The following is a 20222-nucleotide window of genomic DNA, read 5'->3' as shown; positions in this document are numbered from 1 at the left end:
GGAATTACTCTAGAATAGAGCAGAATACAATCCCTTTAAGAGAAACAAAAATAATCCCAGAACCCTATACTTCAGAAGAAAGTACGCAAAAAGTGAAAATCACAGGTAATGAAAAAATTAACAGGCACACAAGATCCTAGAGGCAGAAAGGACATAAAAAAAATAACCTAGTGAATGTTTTACAGGTTTTTTTGTTGTTTAGATTCTGTAGCGAGATGTCTGTGCTCTTGCAACTCACGCTCAAACAGGAAGTATTTTTTTAGTATGGATTAAAATACATTCATGTGCTATCTGGGATCACCTGCCAGGAGTAGGACAGAATAACTGCCTTACTCAGCTGTACATCCACAGAAGTATCGGTAACCTGTAACTAGTTACAGGAATCCAGACATTTGCATGTCATCCCAATAATTTTAGTCTCCATGATTCATCATGGAAGCAATGAAAAGTCTTGCACAAGCATGTGGTCATCAACGGCATAATCCCTTGAAGTATCAAGTTTGTTATTCAGGTCTTTGCAGGCATTTGTCAGAAAGATGATGATGATGATGCACCATGTCACTTTACACAGTTCACGTTTTGCAACAAAATATAATGAATCAATTATAATGTCCTACCAGCCCCATTAAAGCCTATATATTAAAAGAAAATTAAACTTGTAGTTTACAGGACTTGTTTTCTATGAAACTTGAAGTTAAAATTCATTCTGGCAAAACACCGCATCTCATATGCTTTTGCTCACGGTTATTAAACAGACTTCAGTTAGGGTGTGGGAAAGAAAGGTGAGGAATTTATATTCAGTGAAAATTAAATGTTGTAATGGTATTAACGTTAAATGTACATGAAAAATGTGCAGGATCATGATTCCATCAAGATTACATGCCAAAAAGTCTCTATGGTGATATATTGTATTTGGTAAAATAATCAGTATCATAACTTATAGGTACATATTAGCCTATAAAATATGATCTTGAAAATAAAAGTTTCTAAAAATAGTAGTGGCAGGTAAAACACAAGTCCAAGTTGTTTATGGTGTGACAGGAAATAGGCACATAAAAAGAAAAAAAAAGGTTCACAAATATTCTAAAACTTCATCATCAAAATCATCATTTAAAAAGTAATTTAAAAGAATCCCTCCAAGAAACCCTTCCTTCTCAGCCTAGACTACCCTCAAAAAAGAATTCTAAAAGACACAGCGAATATACTTTTGGACTGGAGGAGCTCTGCTGTTCTCACTGCCCGAACAGTGAAGTGCCCCAAGCCAGCTGCCCAAGAAATGAGCCCAAACTAACACGAACTTCATGTCAACCAAAGTCTCTCACATATAAATTCACCACATCGTGTGAACAGTGCACATTAAGATGTAAACATGTCTGAAACTTTGCTGCAACCCAAAAAAGCAGCACAAGGCAGCGTGACAGTGCAGCAGAACTAAGGGCAGAAAGGAAGAAGAAACTAGGTGGATCTAATAAATGCTTCATGTAGGTTTCCCTGAGATAGAGGAAAGAAACCATTTACCCTAGTCATTGTTTTCTCTGTTTCTCACAAACTAATTTTACTTAACCTCTAAATGAGGATGTAGCCTCGTTTAAAACTTCCTTCACAGCAACACGAGAGATTTATTAGAACTGTAGTTCATTGCCTTCTCCCGACGCATGTGCTGCTGGCCTCTGCTGAGAGAGGTCTCCTTGCACCATGTAGTTCAAGAGCTCCCATTCTACACTGTGCTCCAGAAACAAGGCTTTCGTAAATCCAGCGCAGTCCCACTGGCAGTGGGCAAAAGCAGACACAGAAACAATATGGGAAAGCAGAGACAGCTAGCAAATTATATTTCTGGAAAACAATAACTGACAACCCCTTTTTAAATTGTTTGAACCATGTATTTCAGCACAGACAAAAAGCAAAAACACATTTATGAATTATGACCAACTGAAGAAAGAATATGGTTCATTAATTGCATTCAGAATAAATATTTATCTGGCTGGACTTGAAAAAGAACAAAAATAAAAACATGAGTTAATGCAGTCCACAGCACTATTACTTAAAACTATAGCACAGCAACAAATTTGAAGCGAGAGCCTTAGGTATGATGCACAAATTTCACATTCTGTCACAGTCAGCAAACACAAGCCTAAACTTCTAGCACCATCCTCAGACTGTGCTTAGCAAATATAAGATCCTCAAATTGCTTCTCTAAAGCAGCAGAACATCAGAAAAAGACATCTGCTCAAATATGAACCCAAACTTATTTTCTGCTTTTCTTAGTGAGCACATCAACGCAAATGGGTTTTGAAATATACAAATTAACTTAGTTATAAATACCAAAGCAATTGCTTCTCCATGAAAAAACTCATCTCCTTTGTCCCTATGAAATACATTATCTCAGTTGTCATGTTGCACTGTTAATTTTCCATATACTGCCTAAACACTTTCAGATATCAGTGACAGTACTTTTAAGATACCACCAACAACCTTCACAATTCCACTTATCCGTGCACACAGATAAAGTTTAATAATACAGTAAAACTGGATACTGAATTTTTGCAAGCTGAAAAAAAAAAGGTAGCAAGAAAAAGCCATATTCTAGTGTAGCATCTCTCTTTTCTTGAAGAACAATTCCAAAAGACAATTTCTGTCCCTAAGATCAGCTAGAAAGTCTTCCCATTTCCTCTATTAAAAGTTTTCACCTCCTTAAGCAGAAGGAAGGAGGTTAACAGGCAGATCCCTGTATGGGAGAATTTAGACCGCACTGACGGCTTATCTAAGGTATAATGTTTCCATTAATCATTCAGCTCCCAGCCAATAACCAAACAGCACAGACTCTCCAACACTGGAATACCGAAAGGCTCAAGGTAAATCACTTTGTTCAAGGATTGTACTCAGTCTTGGCACCAAATTCATAAAGCAGCTTATCTTTAAGACCTGCAAAGCTCTGTGACATTCAGTGCCAAATCAAGGAACAGTATAACTTTATTTTACAATTGTTGGCGGTCAGCAGGCAGCAGTACTGATGATGTTCTTTTCTCATCAAGAGAAACAGCCTACCTGTAGCCAGCATTTTATAACTGCTTTGGAAGGAAACACATGAGGAAAACTTAAGGAAAGTAAGTTTCAGGAGTCAGTTTGAAATTGATTAAGGATATTCTTCTCCGAAATAGTCTCAAGCTTTATGAAAAAGACATTACATACAAGTCTCTTCAGTTTCTTGGATTGCACTACACAAGATACAGCGTGTCATACGAACACTGCAGGACGGCCACAAGGCAATCATTAGACCAGCAGTACAAACAGCTCCCATGCGGAGTGACAAGTGTTGCAGACTACAGCATTTCATGTTTCCAAATTTTCTTTGGAAATAACAGGACGGAATGGAAAATCTGGTTGCCCGTGTCTGTCTCCTGGGGTCTCAAATGATGCATCACAACTTTGGGAGCTAATCCTGTGCACTGCCACATAAGCACTCTTGGGGTAAGCACCACTATGGAGACTGTTCTGAATTCTTAAGTATTTATAGCTGCTGGTATTTGCAGCACCTAGAAAGACAAGCGTGAGGTTACAGTCTTTCAGCAGGTCTTGTAGATCACCGGGCTGATTGTTCAAGAAAATTTCAAATTTTTTTAGACTATCCTATGATGCGAAGAGGCAATCTTCTGCAATAGCAATAAAACATAAGTGAACATTTTTGCCAGATTAAGCAAAAGTAAGATCTTGAGACTCTCAACTAACAGAATTAGCTTGAAGTCCTATGTAAAAGAAAATAGCCACTATAACAGTATGTCTTGTCTAGGACTCAAAGGAATGCAAGAAAACCAACCAAAGCAGCTGGGAGGTAAAAGCAAGATGAGCAAAAGCATCAAGAAATGTTCAATAGAGTCTCTGTTACAACTGCTGCTAAGGAAAAAAGGAACACCCAGTCCAAAAGGCAGAACACGTTACTTCTTATTATCGTTAAAGACATTATTTTGAAGACATAAATGTGACTGTAGACTTCAGTCTGTTGTGATGGTGGAACATCTCTTTCCATCTCCCACAAAGAACACACTAACTCGACTCAACCGAAAAGATACGGTTTTCAACATATTAAAAGGATGGAATTTGGAGTGGCCACCTTACTTGTGTCACTTTGCTTAAAGACTGCTGAAATACAAACCGGGATGAAAGATTTTAAGTAGCCAAAAAAAAAAAAAAAAAAAAAAAAAAAAAAGGAGAGTGACAAGGGCCTCTTTTCAGAACAGCACTTTTAAAAGTTTAAAAGTGGGAAGATGTCAATGCCCTTCCAATTCACACAAGCCTACCACATAGGCTTGTATTCTCAGATTCATGCCAAGTTGTTAGTTGTAACTACACTTCTACGTTTCTTAAAGAGAACATTTCACATTGGGGAAAACTTTAATATATGTTTGAATTAACAAATATGGTCAAATCAAGTGTATGTTACTATTACTTTCTATCTGAAAGCTGTGATAAAATCACAGCTCCAAGTTCTTGACAGCCTGTTTCATCCTAAGCATTTCATGAAGGATTCTGCAAAGTGGGAAAAAACCCCACAGGTAGTGATGGAGAGAGCTCCTACTCAAAACCTAATTATCACCTCTGACATCAGCAAAAGTAATGCAGAAATTACTGGCAAAATCGATTCTTGAATAAGTTCTCCCTTCTGTCAAGTTTTCCACAATAAAGAAGTCCCTCTTTAAGCTCTCTACGGTTAGTTTGAGTTAGAAGAATAGGGAACAAACTCAGGTTATTGATTCTTACCTTCAGTCCTGTTTTTTCATCATCACTACCATTATTTGTAGATGGTGTTTCATCCCCTTGCCTGGAAACCAAGACAAAATCTTCACTGTTAAGAGTGGATACCGAGTCTGAAGAGACACTGATTTTTCCAACAGAAGCCTTGTCATCCATGACTTAAAAAGGAAGTTCGATTCATGAATGAGATTAAATATTTTATAAACTCCTGAAAAACAAAAATCATAGAAATACTTATATAAAACTTCATGCTAAAATGCTCAAACGTTTCTTTTCAGAAACCTGCTGACTAGTTATAAAAAGTAACACATCTGACAGCATCACCAAGTTCCAGCTCTTCTGCCAGTGTACACTCATGGCCCTGCTTTGATTTTGCCAAGAAATTAAGAGCACTGGTTTCCACAGCTCACAAAAGGGAAGTTAATAAATCTTTTAAAGCTTTTTGCAGTATTTCATGATTATGGCAGGCACCATTTTCTACACATAGCATAAAACAGGCCCTTGGAACATACACCATGCCTGCTGACAAAGGACTCGCATTAAGGCCAGAACTATAAAGTCCATTTACTTTCTTCAGATAATCTGTTTGCTTTCACCTATGTTCACGCAAAAGTTACTTTTGTAGCTATCAGAGCTCACTGCATGCTGCAGTCACATTCTTTTCCCCCAAAACAAGAGTTAAATCTAACTCTTGACATTTTGTGGTAAGGATGCTCTAAAACCTTGGGACATACAGCATTTTATGAATCTATGCTGAATTTTCTGTACTGTAAGGAACAATAAAAGAAAAGACTTCCAAGAAGCAGGAAGAACAGTGTAGGCTGGATCAGTACTGAGAATCTGAGCCAACAGAGGATTTTAAAAAGCTGGAACTGGCACTGGGAGGCGTTTGAAGAAAGGAACAAAAGGTGAAGTTCAGCTGCACACCTTGAACTCTACAGCACAGATTCTCAGAATCCGTGGCTCAAAACAGACTGCCAGTGATAAAAATGGGTGATTAAATTTCCCAGAAACCCAAATATACCCTTATCACAACGGCTCGGCTCTTTACATACTCCCAAGCATGACCAAATCCAAGTGGTTTTTCAGCCTCAAGTTATGTCTCCCCTTCGGTGGAGCACTGTCCCAACCTGGCTTCCAACAGAGCAGCCACACAATGGAGAAACCTGGCACATCCACAAGCGCGGCTCATCGCATTCCTCACTAAACCAAGAACAATGCACCAAAAATAGCAAAGCCTGCTTTTATGTCTATCAATACCCTTCTCTCCACAGCCACCAATATGATTTGAAAACCTGCCAGGAGGACAACAATTTTTTTTTCTCTCTAGGTTATTTTTAACCTGATTGCTTTCCCAACAGAGTCACTTCAGGGTCCTGAAACATGTTTCACTGGACAACTGAAGCAGCGTGCAAGAGAAAGAACGGATGTGGGTTGTTCATGAATAACATACATCTATGATGTTCGGGTTTTGTTTTTAAAAGCATGTAAGATACTTAGATATCCTTTTCAAAAAAACGTTTTAAGATCCACTGACTTTCAATGAGAACTACCAGCTGAGAAATTTAGATATTTTGTAAAGTTTTACCCACTGTATATGTCTATCTGGTACTACTCACATGTACCTTAAAGGTAGGGCAGATTCTCATTTTTAAAGATGCTTTTGTTTAAAGAATTCATATTGAAAGATTTCTATAGACATTCCTTATTGCCCCTCTACCTAACACACAGATCATCTGAAAATGACTAAATCAAATATATTGAAACACAGACTAAAAATAAGCTTCAAACACTTAATATCCCTTTGGCTTTACTGTTTTCATTCAAACAGTGCAAACTCATCTGCCACACTAAGACAGCACGAGTAGAAAAACGGGCTTTGATCACAAGCAGCTGTAAAGATCATCTAAGCAAGGATCAATTTAGCAATTTATTTTGATATAATGCATCTGTCTCGAAGTGTTAATTTCACCTATTTCCAAAGTCTTTCAATCTGATACCTTTCACTGAGATTAACTTCAATTAAAGACAAAGTATGCTGTGCTTTTGCGTACTACTTGTTTAGTAGCGTGGTGTAAACAGAGACCACACTTGATCCCGGAGCCCAGCAGGCTTGGCCTAACCCCTGCAGCAGTTTCATAATACAGAATTGCAACAGCAGAAGGTCCCAATTAGCCCAACTTTGCCAACCTTCTGTTGAGCAAAAGTCTTACTGAAATTACACAAGATAAGAGAGCACAGGAAAGGGGACAAGTAGCAGACTACTGTAAGCTTTTGTTTATTAGTGATGTATCAGCAAGCAAGGCTCGATTACCCAGCTGCGCTGGAATCAGCCACAGAGGTTGATCAGATTAACGCTCAAATAGTGGAGGTGCAAAAGCACAGGCTTAAAATATTAAAAATGCTACAATACTACCTGAAGTTAACCAAAAATTCCTTAATCCCATACTTTACTTTGCATGCATTTTATTTCCTCTGTTCCTTGCTGTCACTTTGTTCCATGCAGACTGGAATCATGGACCATTTTACCTGAATCAGAAAACTCACGTTGAAGGAACTCAACAAGAGAAAGTCTACGAGCTCATTAAAACATGGGCCAGCCTGGAAGGGCACACATCAAAGACCAGCAGAGCAATTACCTGTGGCAGGCTTATGACTCCTCTGGAATCAAAACGCAAGAACAAACAGCAGCAGTGACAGTGCTCTTTAGTAATACCTGCAACTTGTCTAAGAACTGAAGGTTTCTGTTCTCACAGTTTAAGAGTGGTAGGAGAAAGTTTTAATGTTTCTCAGAATAAGTCAACGTCTCATCCTTTAGAAGGAAAGAGACTTTCCTTTGTTTCAACATAAATAAAATAGGAGCTTTTGAATTCAGCATACTTTAGTCCCTGACAAAAAACTACACACAATAATGTAGTATTTGCCTGAAGGGGTCTTTACACCTCTACAGGAGACGGAGTGTCTAGGTAAAACGTATACTGAGGCAAATTTTTATTAACTTATTTCTTTGCTTGCCTGTGTAATTAAATGGGTATCCTGGCCTCTCCTCACACAAAAGACCACTGGAAAAAGCTGCAAAATGAGAAAAGGCAACACGGCTGGCTCTTGGGTCACTGCTTTCAGTTTTATTTAAAATTCTAATTCTCAGTGCAATTCACCTTCACTCTATGCTTGCTGTTGCTATACAGCGCGAGTGCAAGAATCAAACTATCTTTTTTAAGTGTTCTTTTTTTAATCTTTAAAGCAACCAAACAACAGTAGCAACATACCTTACTCTCTCAATTCAAGATAATGTGCAAAGGAACAGCAAAGGCACCATTCACCGTGCTAAAATCTCAAACAACTGGAAAACAAACCTATCAAAGTTCAAGATTAGTTACATAGATTTACAAAACATTTACCCTTTACTTTCCTATCCTCCCCCGAGTAGTTGGCACCTGACCTGCAACTCGTGATCAAAATTTTCCTTGTTAAGTACTGCCAGGATGAATTTAAAAGAGCTTAAAGCAAACAGTATATAAAAAAGAAAACCAGAAACCCTTCTATTTTATATTACTGTAACAGACTGAGGCTTGAATGCCACCTTGAGACACGCGCAACAAGTGAAGCAAAGCACTCGTAACTACGGCTGGTCTCACTCCATTTCCAAGGGGCACCCACTTTCCAGTGTTTAGAACATCCACAGCCACACAAAAAGCCAGAGGGTGAGCAGAAAAATCAATGTTCCAGCTGTGAACTTCTCAGACTGCTTAAAACAGCAGTTACCTTTAAGTCAACAGCAGACATAGCAGCCTTTGCGCTGAATTCAGAGGGGAATACAACACACAATACAATTAAGTCTTGGGTTTCCAGGGCAGAAAAGAGAATGAGCATGAAAACAGGTATGCGAACTAGAGAGGAAAGAGATTTTCCCCCCGCTTCATATCTTTCTCAGCTTTTGTACTTCAGCAGCAGCTCCTATAGCGACTCCACAAAGTTACTGTATATCTGATGAAGAATGCACCAGATATAGAAGAACAATAGTGGAATATTAACTAAATTACTAAGAATAGTATAATACTGAAGAATAGTATAATTCAAGAAGCTACCTTGAACAACAAAGTCGTAAAGCTTGGCATGCAACGTATATCCTCTATCTCCTAAAATATAAAACCACCTAAGTATAATGTTAAAAAAATAGAAAACAAGAAGGTAGCACACAGCCAAGACACTGAGGTTACTGATTCAACGCAAATTGATTCACCGAAAATAACGTATTTTCTGTTTCTATTCCGCTGGCTTTATGCATAGCTTAAGAATAATAACCATTACTGTTCCATTTAATCATGCAAAGTTCTACTTTCTTAGTTTTCATCATTAGCATCTTAGTGTGGGTGAAAAGTGGAATTTGCAGCAGAATTCAGCAGCTTTGCAAAGCTGTGTTATGACAAATAAGCCAGCATTCTTTAGGATTCTGAGCTCTTTACAGTCTTTGACATCTGTGAGTTTTTTTACCTTTGCAATTCACATAGCGTACACTTATTGTTTTAAAAATACACAGTGAGTCCTGACAAAAGCCTGGAAAATGCTGCAGCCCAATGCCATCATTAGAGGTGGTTGTGCCACCTGTTTCAGTCTGAGCAGCATAAGAAGTGTAAGAGCAAAAGTGATGTCACACCAACAGACATGCGGGAACGGAGCTGTGGTTTGACTTTTTCTGAGCACGTACCCACCACCCATATTTTATTGCAGCTTTGGGGAAGGAAAAAAAAAACAAAACAAAAACATACAAGAAAGATCAATCACTAGCAACCTTTCTCTTCTCACATATCCCATTACTAGTCTGCATAATCATATGTTCGATATTTACCCACCTTCCCTGTGCAACACACACTCTCAAATGCAAAGAGATGTATTTTGCATTCAAAATGATGCAAGAAAGCCAGTGGAATACTGCATGTGAAAATACAGAGTTAGGATGACTAGAAAGTCGCGACTACAACACCAACTTTTCTGTTCATTTTAGAATACACTACCAGCCACAAATGTTGCCATTATCCTCAAGAGCCAGGAAAAATGATATTTATTTGGAGATAATGCTGCCTCAAATTTCACCCTCCCTCCTGTTTTCAAGAGCGGAGGAGCGCAGAACTCAGGAAGCTGAGTGAATCATTAGACATTGTATGCAAAACCAGGAACCAGACAAAACACAAGAGTCAAATTAATGCAATCTTTGTTAACAGTCCTTCACAGATCCACAGTTAAAGCATAAAGCAAAGTTAAAGCATAAAGCAAAGCAGCATAATTTTGCTTTTAATCTTAATTTGAACTATCTGCTCAAAGGACAAAACTCTAATTTTAGGCTCCTGTAATAAGCGAATTCTCCAACCCCAGAAACACGCAGCAGGTCCTGGGAAACCGTGGTTTATAAAAGAAATGCTGACACTGCCTTAGTGAGCCCATCACAAGAATGTCACTGGAATGAATTAACTATGAACGGGTGGTTCATCCACGCTCAGCGGCTGATGCTCCACCAGCATCGGGGACATCTATGTGCTGTCTGCACAGGGGAGCGGGACATGCAGGACACAACACGGGCTGGATGCTGAGATAAAGGCAGCGCAGCCAGAGGCTAAACAAACTCTGAAGAGGATGCTCTGTAGACTCTGGAGCTCCTCTCTCATTAGGATTCAAACAGAAACAGTCATGCTCACCAGACAAACACAGCACTTTAAAAATATGCTATGAAAGAAGTGAAAAAATGAGAGTTACATTCAGTACATGCTACTAAAAGCTGTCTGCACTTGGATTTGGAAAACGAAAGGAAACCCCTATGCCAAACTCCATTTGTTAATTTGTTTACTATGTACACAAAACTAAGTTTGCTCAGTCCTTGACCTTTTAATGTTAAGTAGAGACCTTTAAAAAGAATACAGTGTTTCTGTAATTTAATGAGCAATGGGGAAGTCCATGCAGTTACGCATTTTTTAAATAGCCAAAAATCTCAGAAATACCATGAAGTTGTACTTTAACAAAACATGTAAGTAGAATAAAATTGGAAATATAGATCAAGCTATATCTGTATATAAACAGCACAGATAAGGAATACTTGATCTCCAATTTGTATCTAAGAAATAAACATGATCTTCTCCCTCTCTCCAAACCTCCCCTGAAACGCCTGGAAGAGGCAAAACTACACAGATGAAAACTACAAAGTCTACTTCTACCAGTTCAATTTTCACGTAATTTTTGCTGATACCCATTGTTAAACTACTTAGCGCAGTCTGTCTGTTTATACTTAATTTTCATCCCTAACTGACACAATCAGCCCTTAAAAATTATCGTCTGGGGATGTTTTAAGTGAAACAAACGTGTCCTTGCCAACAGGAAGGAAAAAAACCCGAGCAAAATACCGAGGTTACGGTATGTAAACCAAATAAAGATTTCTGGACGCAATTTTATGCCACATTTTAAGATACACCTGGAAGCAACAGGCAACAACCGACACAGCTAAGCCACGGTGCGGAGAGCAGCCACCGGGCCGGTACATCATCGTCAGTCCCGAGGGAGCCCAGCGCAGCCCGGGACAGGACGGCCCCGCCGCGGAGCGAAGCCCGGCGGCCCCGGTACGGGAACACTGGCGGGTTTCTAGGCTGGAGCAGCGAGGCGAGTCCCTCCCGTCCCCCCACCCGGAGCCAGGGGAGCTGCCGAGGACAGACACGCCAGCGCCCGGCCCGGTGCGAACCGGGGCGGCCTCACAGCCCCGCTGCTGCCGCCGCCGCCACCCACGCCGAGGCCGCGGCCGCCGGTAGGGGGAGGGGGCGGAAGGACACTGCACCGGGAGGGAGACACGGCTGGAGGATAGGGACGCGCCGGTAACGGGGTACAGGACGGCCGCCAGCTCCCGCACGCCTCTCGCCGGTCAGGGGCGGGGAGCGACGGTAAAGCCCCGGAGCAACCAGCACCTGGGGGGGAGCGCGGCGGCAGGCGAGAGGCGGCCCGAGGGCGGAGGGACGGGGCGGACGAGATCCCGCCGGCAACACGAGCCCCACCTACCCCGGCTACCGCCGCCGCCGCCGCCTCCCGGTGCCGGGCCTGGGCCGCCGCTGCCGCCCACCACGTGACCGGGCGGAGAGGGCGGGCGCCCCGCCAGGCGCTTCCGGGTGCGGGGCGGAGGGCGCACGAGCGCTTCCGGCGGCCGAACAATGCGGTTCCGAGTCGCCGTCCTGGGCTGCGGCGGCGGCTGTAGGTCCCGGCGGGCCGGCGGGGCGCGGGCGGCGGCCCCGGAGCGGGCCCCGGAGCGGGCCGCGCCTCCCGCTACCCCCGCCAGCCGGGTTCGGAGAACGGCCCGGCCCGGCCGGGGGCGCGGCGGGTCGCGGGGCCGGCCGGGGGGCGCGGCTGGCGGCCGGGCCCGGCCCGGCGGTGGGGCGGCGCGACCCCAGGCCCGGGCGGCGGCTTACGGCGGCTCTCCTCCCCTCTCTAGGTCCGTAGCCGGAGGCCGCGGCGGGCGCTGCGGTAGGAGCGGCCGCGGGTGCCAGCGGGGGGACGCGGCCCGGCGCTACAGGTACCTGCCCCGTCCTTCCCGCGGGGCCGGGGAACGGGGCGGCGGGGCCGGGGCGGGCGGGCGGGCGCGGACAGCCGCCTCCCCGCCTTTGCAGAGGAGCTGGCGTTTGGGTATTGTTTTGAAAAGCTGTGCCTGCTCTCGGCTGAGCTGTCCCGGAACATCGTTGTCCCGGTTACCGGCTGAACGGGAGTCGGGCCCAGTCCGCTGCCCTCCCGAGAAGGGAGCCAGGGGCGCGTGTGGTGGCTCTTGCGTCTCGGAGAGCGGTGGTAGTGGAAACTGAACGTGTGCCAAGGCAAGTCACTTCTTTTCTGTTTTCAGCCTCTCTCGTGATGTGTGCTGAGCGGCGGGGGTGGCTGTGCCTGGCTCACAGCATCCCCCCGGCACCGGCACTTCCACCGCACTTGTACCATATAGCCCCAACGTGGGAGGAAAAAGCAGGCTCACAAGTAGAGTTCTTTCATTTCCAAGAGAAAACACAAAAAGAAACCATTCAATAATGCCTGAAATTCACTGAAGGCACTTCACGATGATCTGTCGCTACCGATTATATTTGCCAAAGGCTATTGCTTCATAAAATTAAACTTTTTGTCCTAGAAACGGGGGTGAATCAGGCAGTACTGAAGATGGGATGGCTGAGAGATTGTCAGCTCTACTTTCTGTAGATTCAGCAGAATTGGGTGTACTGCAGAATGATGCTACCCCTGTTTCCAAACTTTGTGATCCCTTGTTTCTGAAGGCTTTTGAAATCCTTTTCTGGCTTTTGCATGCCATACACTGGAAGATATACTTGAGGGACTTGAGTACTGAGGAGGCCGAGTCTCCAGATGATGTCCGATCAGCAAATTGAAACAAGCCTGATTATCAACAGATACTTCTAAAAATGTTCTTCTTTACACCCTTGTCCTGTGTATTAATTCATTTACAGTAGGCACAACTCCATTTCCTGGTGTGTACACTGATCCGATATTTCATGCCCCAAGAGAGCAGTATCTGCTTTTATCTGTAAACTTCAAAGCTGCCTTTCAAGCTTTATGTGGTGTTTGTAATAGTTGTGAGGTGTAAGTTTTGCTTTGTTATTTTATCTCACCAAATCTTGCATCATTTAGTCTCCTGTGATTTCTTCACTTCCTGCAATCCCAGTTCTCTGGCAGGATTGCGTGAACAGTGTTTCATCGAGAATCAGTGTAGTCTTAAATCCTTAAAACAACTGTTGAAAGACAAAAGATTGATACTTGTTTTGTGGAAGATCCACTGTTCTTCATTCCAAATACTATCAAATAAAAACAAATTTCCTAGAGGGGTGATCTTCCAAAGAAGAAGACAAGAAACAAGACTTCTGACATTGACGAGGTATTCCAAACTGGGAGCTACAAGGCATGATTTATCCAATGAGGGGCCAGACAGAAGACTTTTTTTCAGTGAACTTTTTTTTTTAAAAAAAACAAACAAAACCAACACACAGCAAACCAACCCCCGCAAAAAAACCCTTAAAAAACCTTAAAAGACAATCTAAAATGATGCATTAAACCCAGTGCTGCGGATATCGCAAAGCTTGTGTAGTCCTTCCTGCTAAAAGTCTGGCTTGTTGAAATTACAGTTACTGCCAGTGAGATGTGTCCTCTATCCAATTGTGGAGTGTCCTAGAAGAACTGCAGCTGTTGTGCTTGGGCTGCAACTCTTACGAGTATACGATAGAGGCAGAAGGTTAAGAGGGATGTTTGTATGTCTGGCAAGTGCTGGCTTCTGTCTCACCTTGAATTCATTTGTCATGAAAGCTATTTAGGCGTTAAAGGAAATCAAGAACCAAAAGCTAAAGGAACGTCATTGTTATGTGGTAAAGACAAAATCTCTGCGGAGTTTTAATGTGGAAGCAAAGCGTAACAAGAACTAAGGCTGCTAAAAATACTTCTGTGGTTTCCCTTTAAATTGCAGACAAGTACTGTGGAAAACTTCTTAACTCTTTAGGATACTGCTTCAGGAGAATTTCTGTCTTGTCACCTCTACTTTATATTCAAGCTGCATTAAATTAAAAAAAGGTAGAAGATATTGTAAGGCGAGGTGTAAACTTGATTGTTTTTTTTCTTTTAACTTGTAACAGACTTTAGTATTTATCTAGCATAAAACATAACTTCTGATTAAATGCACACTTTATCTTATTACTTTAGACCCTTCTAATTTGCATTTTAGAAAACAAAAAAGTTCTCACTTGTTTTTTTTCTTGCTGCTTTTCCTTAGGTGTGCCAAAATGTCAGAAAGATCAGATATTCTTCACTTCAAGTTTGACAATTATGGGGATTCGATGTTACAGAAAATGAACAAACTGAGGGAAGAAAACAAATTTTGTGATGTTGTGGTCCATATAGATGACGTTGAAGTTCGGGGGCATAAAATAGTATTTGCTGCTGGCTCTCCCTTTTTAAGAGATCAGTTCTTACTAAATGACTCCAGAGATGTAAAAATCTCTATCCTGCAGAGTTCGGAAGTGGGGAGGCAGCTGCTTCTGTCCTGTTACAGCGGCATTCTGGAGTTCCCTGAAATGGAACTGGTAAACTACTTGACTGCTGCGAGCTTTCTGCAGATGAGCCACATTGTTGAGCGATGCACGCAGGCCCTCTGGAAGTTTATAAAACCGAAGCAGCCACTGGAGAGCAAGGAGTGTGAACAGCAAAGTGACTCCTCTGAGCTGAAGGACCATCAAGGAGACGATGACTCTCTGCAGCAAGATTCGCCTTGTATTCAACCTTCAGAAGACAGTATGGACATGGAGGATAGTGATATTCAGATCATCAAGGTGGAGTCCATTGGGGAGGTAACAGAAGTTAGGAACAAGAAGGATCAGAACCAGTTTATATCTTCTGAACAAACTGCACTGCATTCCTCAGAGCCTCAACACTTTCTTATCAACTCCACTGTTGAAAACAGAGCAAGTGAAATAGAGCAAAACCACCTCCACAACTATGCCCTTTCGTATGCTGGCAGCGATAACATCATTCTGGCCTCTAAAGATATGTTTGGGCCTAACAACCGAGGTATAGACAAAGGCCTCCAGTGGCACCATCAGTGTCCAAAGTGCACAAGAGTATTTCGGCATCTGGAAAACTATGCTAATCACTTAAAGATGCATAAACTATTTATGTGTCTACTCTGTGGCAAGACATTCACTCAGAAAGGCAATCTCCACCGGCACATGAGAGTGCACGCAGGCATCAAACCGTTCCAATGTAAGATCTGTGGGAAAACATTCTCTCAGAAATGTTCCTTACAGGATCACCTCAACCTGCACAGTGGGGACAAGCCCCATAAGTGTAACTACTGTGACATGGTTTTTGCGCATAAACCCGTTCTGAGGAAACATCTTAAACAGCTACACGGTAAAAATAGCTTTGACAATGCCAATGAAAGAAACGTTCAAGACATAACCGTGGACTTCGATTCCTTCACATGTAGCGCTGCTACAGACAGTAAGGTCTGTCAGCAAGGTGATGCAAGCCAGGTACTGGATGCAGGGAAGCTGCCTCAGGCTGTGCTCAGTTTAAGAAATGATAGTACCTGCGTCAATTAAGCAATTAAAAACAGCCCTTTGCAGGGATCGTGACTGAGAGGAGCAAAGATTTGGTTTGGGCTCTTACCTAAACTAGTGGTATGCCCTGAAAGGCTATGGATGGATGGATGGATGGCAGGTTGGATTGCAAAACCTGGCAGGTCTTCAGCCATCGTTCATAGTCTTACTTGATATTTTCTGTGAATAGCAATCTTCCTTCAGGTTTCTTTCTGTGTCTCTACTGTGGATTATGGGGTTAATTGTTTCATTTCTCTCTGATTAGGAGACTCAAGACTAACACCTTTTGAAAGACTGTTGCTGTGGGCTGCAAGTAAACCATCTGCTGAACAGTTAGAGGCCTCTCTGTGTCTGGGCAGATGGAGGAAAGAGCAAAGAGGACAAGTCTGTGAGATAACCCAATTATATTTTTTTTTAAAGCACTGGATAACTGAAAGCACTCCATACAGTTAAATTTAAACTTACCTCTTAAAATTATCTTTCTCTGATCTTACCCCTAGACCCCTACAGTTGAAATGAAGTATTTTTGTGTCACTTTTTTGCCCTTTCTAAACTATTTCAAGAAACTTCTGCTGCCAGTCAACGCTATCTTAAAAGCTCTCAGGGTTTTTAACCTCGACCTGCATTTTGAAAAGATAAAACCCTAAATGATTTGGCAGGGTTAGCTGATCATTGCATAGAACTGTTCAAAATAAGAATAAATTGCAGCTCTGGAATGTGAGAGGCCAGTGCCTGGAGTGCAAGTATGACCTACTTCCTTTGCTGTCATACCTAGGATTTTTAAAGGGCACTTACCATTGTATGTGCTAAGATAAGCTAAACACTTCAAAACTAAAAATCAGCATCCATCTTCCATAAATTTTGCATCACATAAACCACAACAATTGTTGGTTTTAGAGCAAAGCTGGAGTGGAAAAATAATTGCTTTTTGACACTGTGAAAACGACCTGTTTTAAAAGCTGCAATGTATAACAACTCCATGCTTTGCTTTTTTTTTCCCCTTTTTTTTCCCCCTTAGTTCTTGTATATCTCTCCTTGATAAGGGCCACAGTCAGTTAACTTGAAAAAAGAAACAAAAATACCTGCCATAAAAACATTAACAACATGAAGTTTTTTGATTTCTTGGACATTCAAATAATAGTTTGGTTTTGGTTTTTTTTAAGTGACCCGCATAGTTCATGACCATTAGTGTTTTACAGAGCCTAGGGTGAGGTACAGGTAGCACAATTTCCATAGGTTAATATACAGCTATTGACTGTACTCAGCAATACCTCTTGTATACCGCCTTAAACATCAAATGTAGCGGGAATGGCATGTTAATTGGGATTCTGGGATTATACCATATTGCTTCTCAAAAGTGCCGTGGAATTATCCGCATCCCAATCAGGCTGAAAGAAACTAATTTATCTGAGGAACACCATTCCCAGTAGAACAGCACTCTTATTACATTGAAGTGTAGCATAGACTAATAATCAAATGGCTGATCCTCGGTAGAGAACTGCTGTTTGTATTTGGAATAAGTATTTCTTCCAATGCAGCTCTTTTCCACAAGGTTTGCCGTGAGGCTGAGATTATGCTTCCTACCTAAAAGTAGTACTGTTTGTGTGTTTGAATGATGGGGTGGGGATGAAAGGCTGCTATTGTATGGTTAAAAATGCTAAACAGGTATGACCAAAGGTGTGCTAGTGCAAAAAATGTTTTGTATGTAATTATCAAAAGTTGGTCTTGCTCTTCATATATGTGTGTTGTAGAAGCCAAGATTTCCTTATGCAGACATTACACTGATGGACGATAAAAAGTGTTAATGTTGCAGAACATTTTCAGAAATCCACATACTTTCAAGTAGAAAAGCAAGGTGATTCTGTGAATCGGTTTTTGCAATTGAGTTCTTAAACTACTGTACTCGACTGTTACATGAACTATTAGATGGACAGCTATGAAGTAAGCAATTGAAATGGAGTCAGGGCATTACATATTTCAAGTTGTAGCAAATATATTTAGGTCTAAAATCTAACTATTTGGAACGTTTTAAAATTATTGTTCAGGTTCCTGGGGCAGAAAATAGACATGGGAAGAAAAACTGTTTTTCCTCTTAAAGCTACCCACTTTCAGAGTCGTTTTGAGGTAAAACTGACTGTGACAGTTGCATCTGACACTTGCATTCTGTCTTCAGGCAGAATCTTCTGTATTGTTCAAACATTTTGATAATCTATTATTCACTATATGGAAGGAAGTTCTAGCACTAACGTCAAAACGAAGATAGACATGGAGAATAAGAGCTTGCAGAGCCAGGTCAACGTGCTGTAAGGGACTAGTGAATGATCTAACCAGATGTGAATATGGACACAATAAAGAAAATGGTCTTCTGCCAGAGAAAGGAATAAAACTGTACAAATGCTAGAAAAAGTGGCAGCAAGATGGACAGTATTGAAAGCTTTGTCTGTCTGAGAAGTTTTTTTTTCTGTGGCATCATGAAGCTGTAACATTACTGCAAGGAGAATACAGCTTGTTGAAGTAGCTGTGGGTGACCTGAAGCTGATACGAAGGGACAAGGGATTTCCTAAGAAACAAAAAATGATTTGGTCGAGTTATATAGGTTTTCAGCCCACCCTGTGCTGTGGAAATGTCAATGTCTGAGAAGACCGAGACTGCTGTCTGTTCAATTAAAAGGCTGCTTGTGGTCGTTTGGTGAGACTGTGGCAGAAATAAATAGGAAAAAGCAGAAATGAAGAAGACTGCTTCTTCAATGAAAATGGACGCATCTGTTGGATGAAAAGTGACTTCTTGCTAATGTTTGTGCTTTTGTGCAGACCAAAAGGTTTATGCAGGAGACAGTTGCATGACTCCAGAAACACTGGAGATCTGAGGGCAAGACGCCGATGGCACGATGCAAAGTGCACTTGGTGGTAGAGTTCATCTAAGACTTGCCCCTATATGGAACAGACAAGCGAAGAGTATAAAAGAGGTATTAGAAAAGAAAAATCTGGCTAATGCTTCTTCTCTGAATTACAGATTAAAATGGAGTGAGAATTATTATAAATGGAATATACAGAGGCAGCTTGATTATAGAATAAGATGAACTTAATTGTCCATGTATGTAAATTGTTGTCTTCATTGCAGTGTTCCGATTAGTGAAAGACTAGATCCATTGGTTGTTGCTACTGATGCTGCGTATTCAGATGAGGACTATGGCAGTTATCATAATCTGTGTTAATGTGTAGAATACTATTTGCTGGTAAGTGGATAGTCTCACAATTTAATGTGCTGTACAAGTTCCTGCATATCCTAAAAATAACTGAAGTCTATTACAAAAATATTTTAATAACTCCTTGAATATATTAGGATTTTTTTTTATGTTGGCATTTTATTTATTTATTTTATATAGAAGAAGAGAATCGTAGAAGTCTTAGATTTACCAGAGGTTTAGGTTCACCGCTTTTCTGAATGGTGGTAGCTTGTGTAGCATGTGTTCCTGCAGCATACGGTGCAGCTGCACAGCCTCCTGTATAGATCAGGGATGAGTCTTTCCTTAATTTATTTTTCTTTTAGAAGACATGTTTTGCAAGTTAGTAACTGATAAAACTGAAGTGTCATTCTTTTTCTCCCCTAGCTTTTTGGCAAAACTTAAGCTAGCTGCCGCTGAATTTTTGTTGAAATAATTTCAAAATTGTGTGGGGCTGATTCTGGTTCGAGTCATTGGGAGGAGTAAAGGTGAGGAGGGAGAATCAAATGTGATACAAACTGAAACTGTTGAAAAAATCCTAAAGTCACGTTAAATCTTGATTTTTTTTTTTTAAAAACCAAGGGAGGAAACTAGCTGGCTCTCCTGACTTGGTAAGGGTTGGGAAGGCAGAACGGACGTTTTTCCTTTGAGATTGTATAATCGATGGACTGAGCATTAGCTACCTCTTCAGTGACTGGGCAAAAGTCTCATCCTACGTGTGATTACCAAAGCAGGCGGGTCGGCGGCTGTCGGCGCAGCTCCCTCCCCGCTCCGGGGCCGGAGAGGAGCCGGCTGCCCGTCCCGGTGCCGGGGCACGGCGGCGCGCCTTTCCCTCGCTGAGGGCGCCCGCCCCCGCGGCGGGGCGCGGCGGAGCCCCGGGGCAGCCGTTCCTCCGAGATGCCTTACGGGGGCGGCGACCCCGGGCCGATACGTTGCTACCTCTACCGGGCGCTTGGCGAGGCGCGGCGCGGTGTCCCCCGGCGGCAGCCGCTGTAGCAGTGCCGAGTCTTCTAATAAACGTGCTGCTAACTCTGTCTCCCGCCGCCTCTCATTTCCCGCCGCGGTAACGGCGCACGGGGGGCCGCGCCGGAGCCGCTTCCGGCGCCACTACCGGAAGGGGCGGCCGGGCGGGGGGAAGCGCTTCCGGG

General features: G+C 42.2%; 2 protein-coding genes across 7 annotated transcripts in view; one reads left to right on the top strand and one right to left on the bottom strand.

Annotated features, from left to right (window-relative positions):
* Window positions 1-11865, bottom strand: part of RABGAP1 (RAB GTPase activating protein 1) — a 74275-nt gene extending 62410 nt beyond the window's left edge. For 2 of the 3 annotated variants that reach the window (XM_054220431.1, XM_054220430.1), the window contains exon 1: window positions 4756-4957. In XM_054220431.1, the coding sequence (XP_054076406.1) occupies window positions 4756-4905 (150 nt within the window). In that variant the 5' untranslated portion in view covers window positions 4906-4957. Of the gene's footprint in view, window positions 1-4755; window positions 4958-11784 lie in introns of those variants that run through there. The other variant, XM_054220428.1, reaches the window with a different exon arrangement.
* On the top strand, window positions 11214-20108 carry ZBTB26 (zinc finger and BTB domain containing 26). Of its 4 annotated transcripts, XM_054220457.1 has the most exons (4): window positions 11864-11973; window positions 12212-12292; window positions 14528-15785; window positions 16117-20108. In XM_054220457.1, exons 3-4 carry the CDS (start codon window positions 14538-14540, stop codon window positions 16129-16131), a joined length of 1263 nt encoding a protein of 420 aa, XP_054076432.1. In that variant the 5' UTR covers window positions 11864-11973; window positions 12212-12292; window positions 14528-14537; the 3' UTR covers window positions 16132-20108. The 4 variants fall into 4 exon arrangements, with proteins under 4 accessions (XP_054076431.1, XP_054076430.1, XP_054076432.1 ...); XM_054220455.1 differs by lacking the exon at window positions 11864-11973 and adding an exon at window positions 11324-11354 and having other exon boundaries at window positions 14528-20108; XM_054220454.1 differs by having other exon boundaries at window positions 14528-20108.
* Window positions 20109-20222: the final 114 nt, after the last annotated feature.

Source organism: Rissa tridactyla, chromosome 14 (assembly GCF_028500815.1).
Source record: "Rissa tridactyla isolate bRisTri1 chromosome 14, bRisTri1.patW.cur.20221130, whole genome shotgun sequence".
Lineage (NCBI taxonomy): Eukaryota > Metazoa > Chordata > Aves > Charadriiformes > Laridae > Rissa > Rissa tridactyla.
This window is presented reverse-complemented; position numbering and strand designations above follow the sequence as displayed.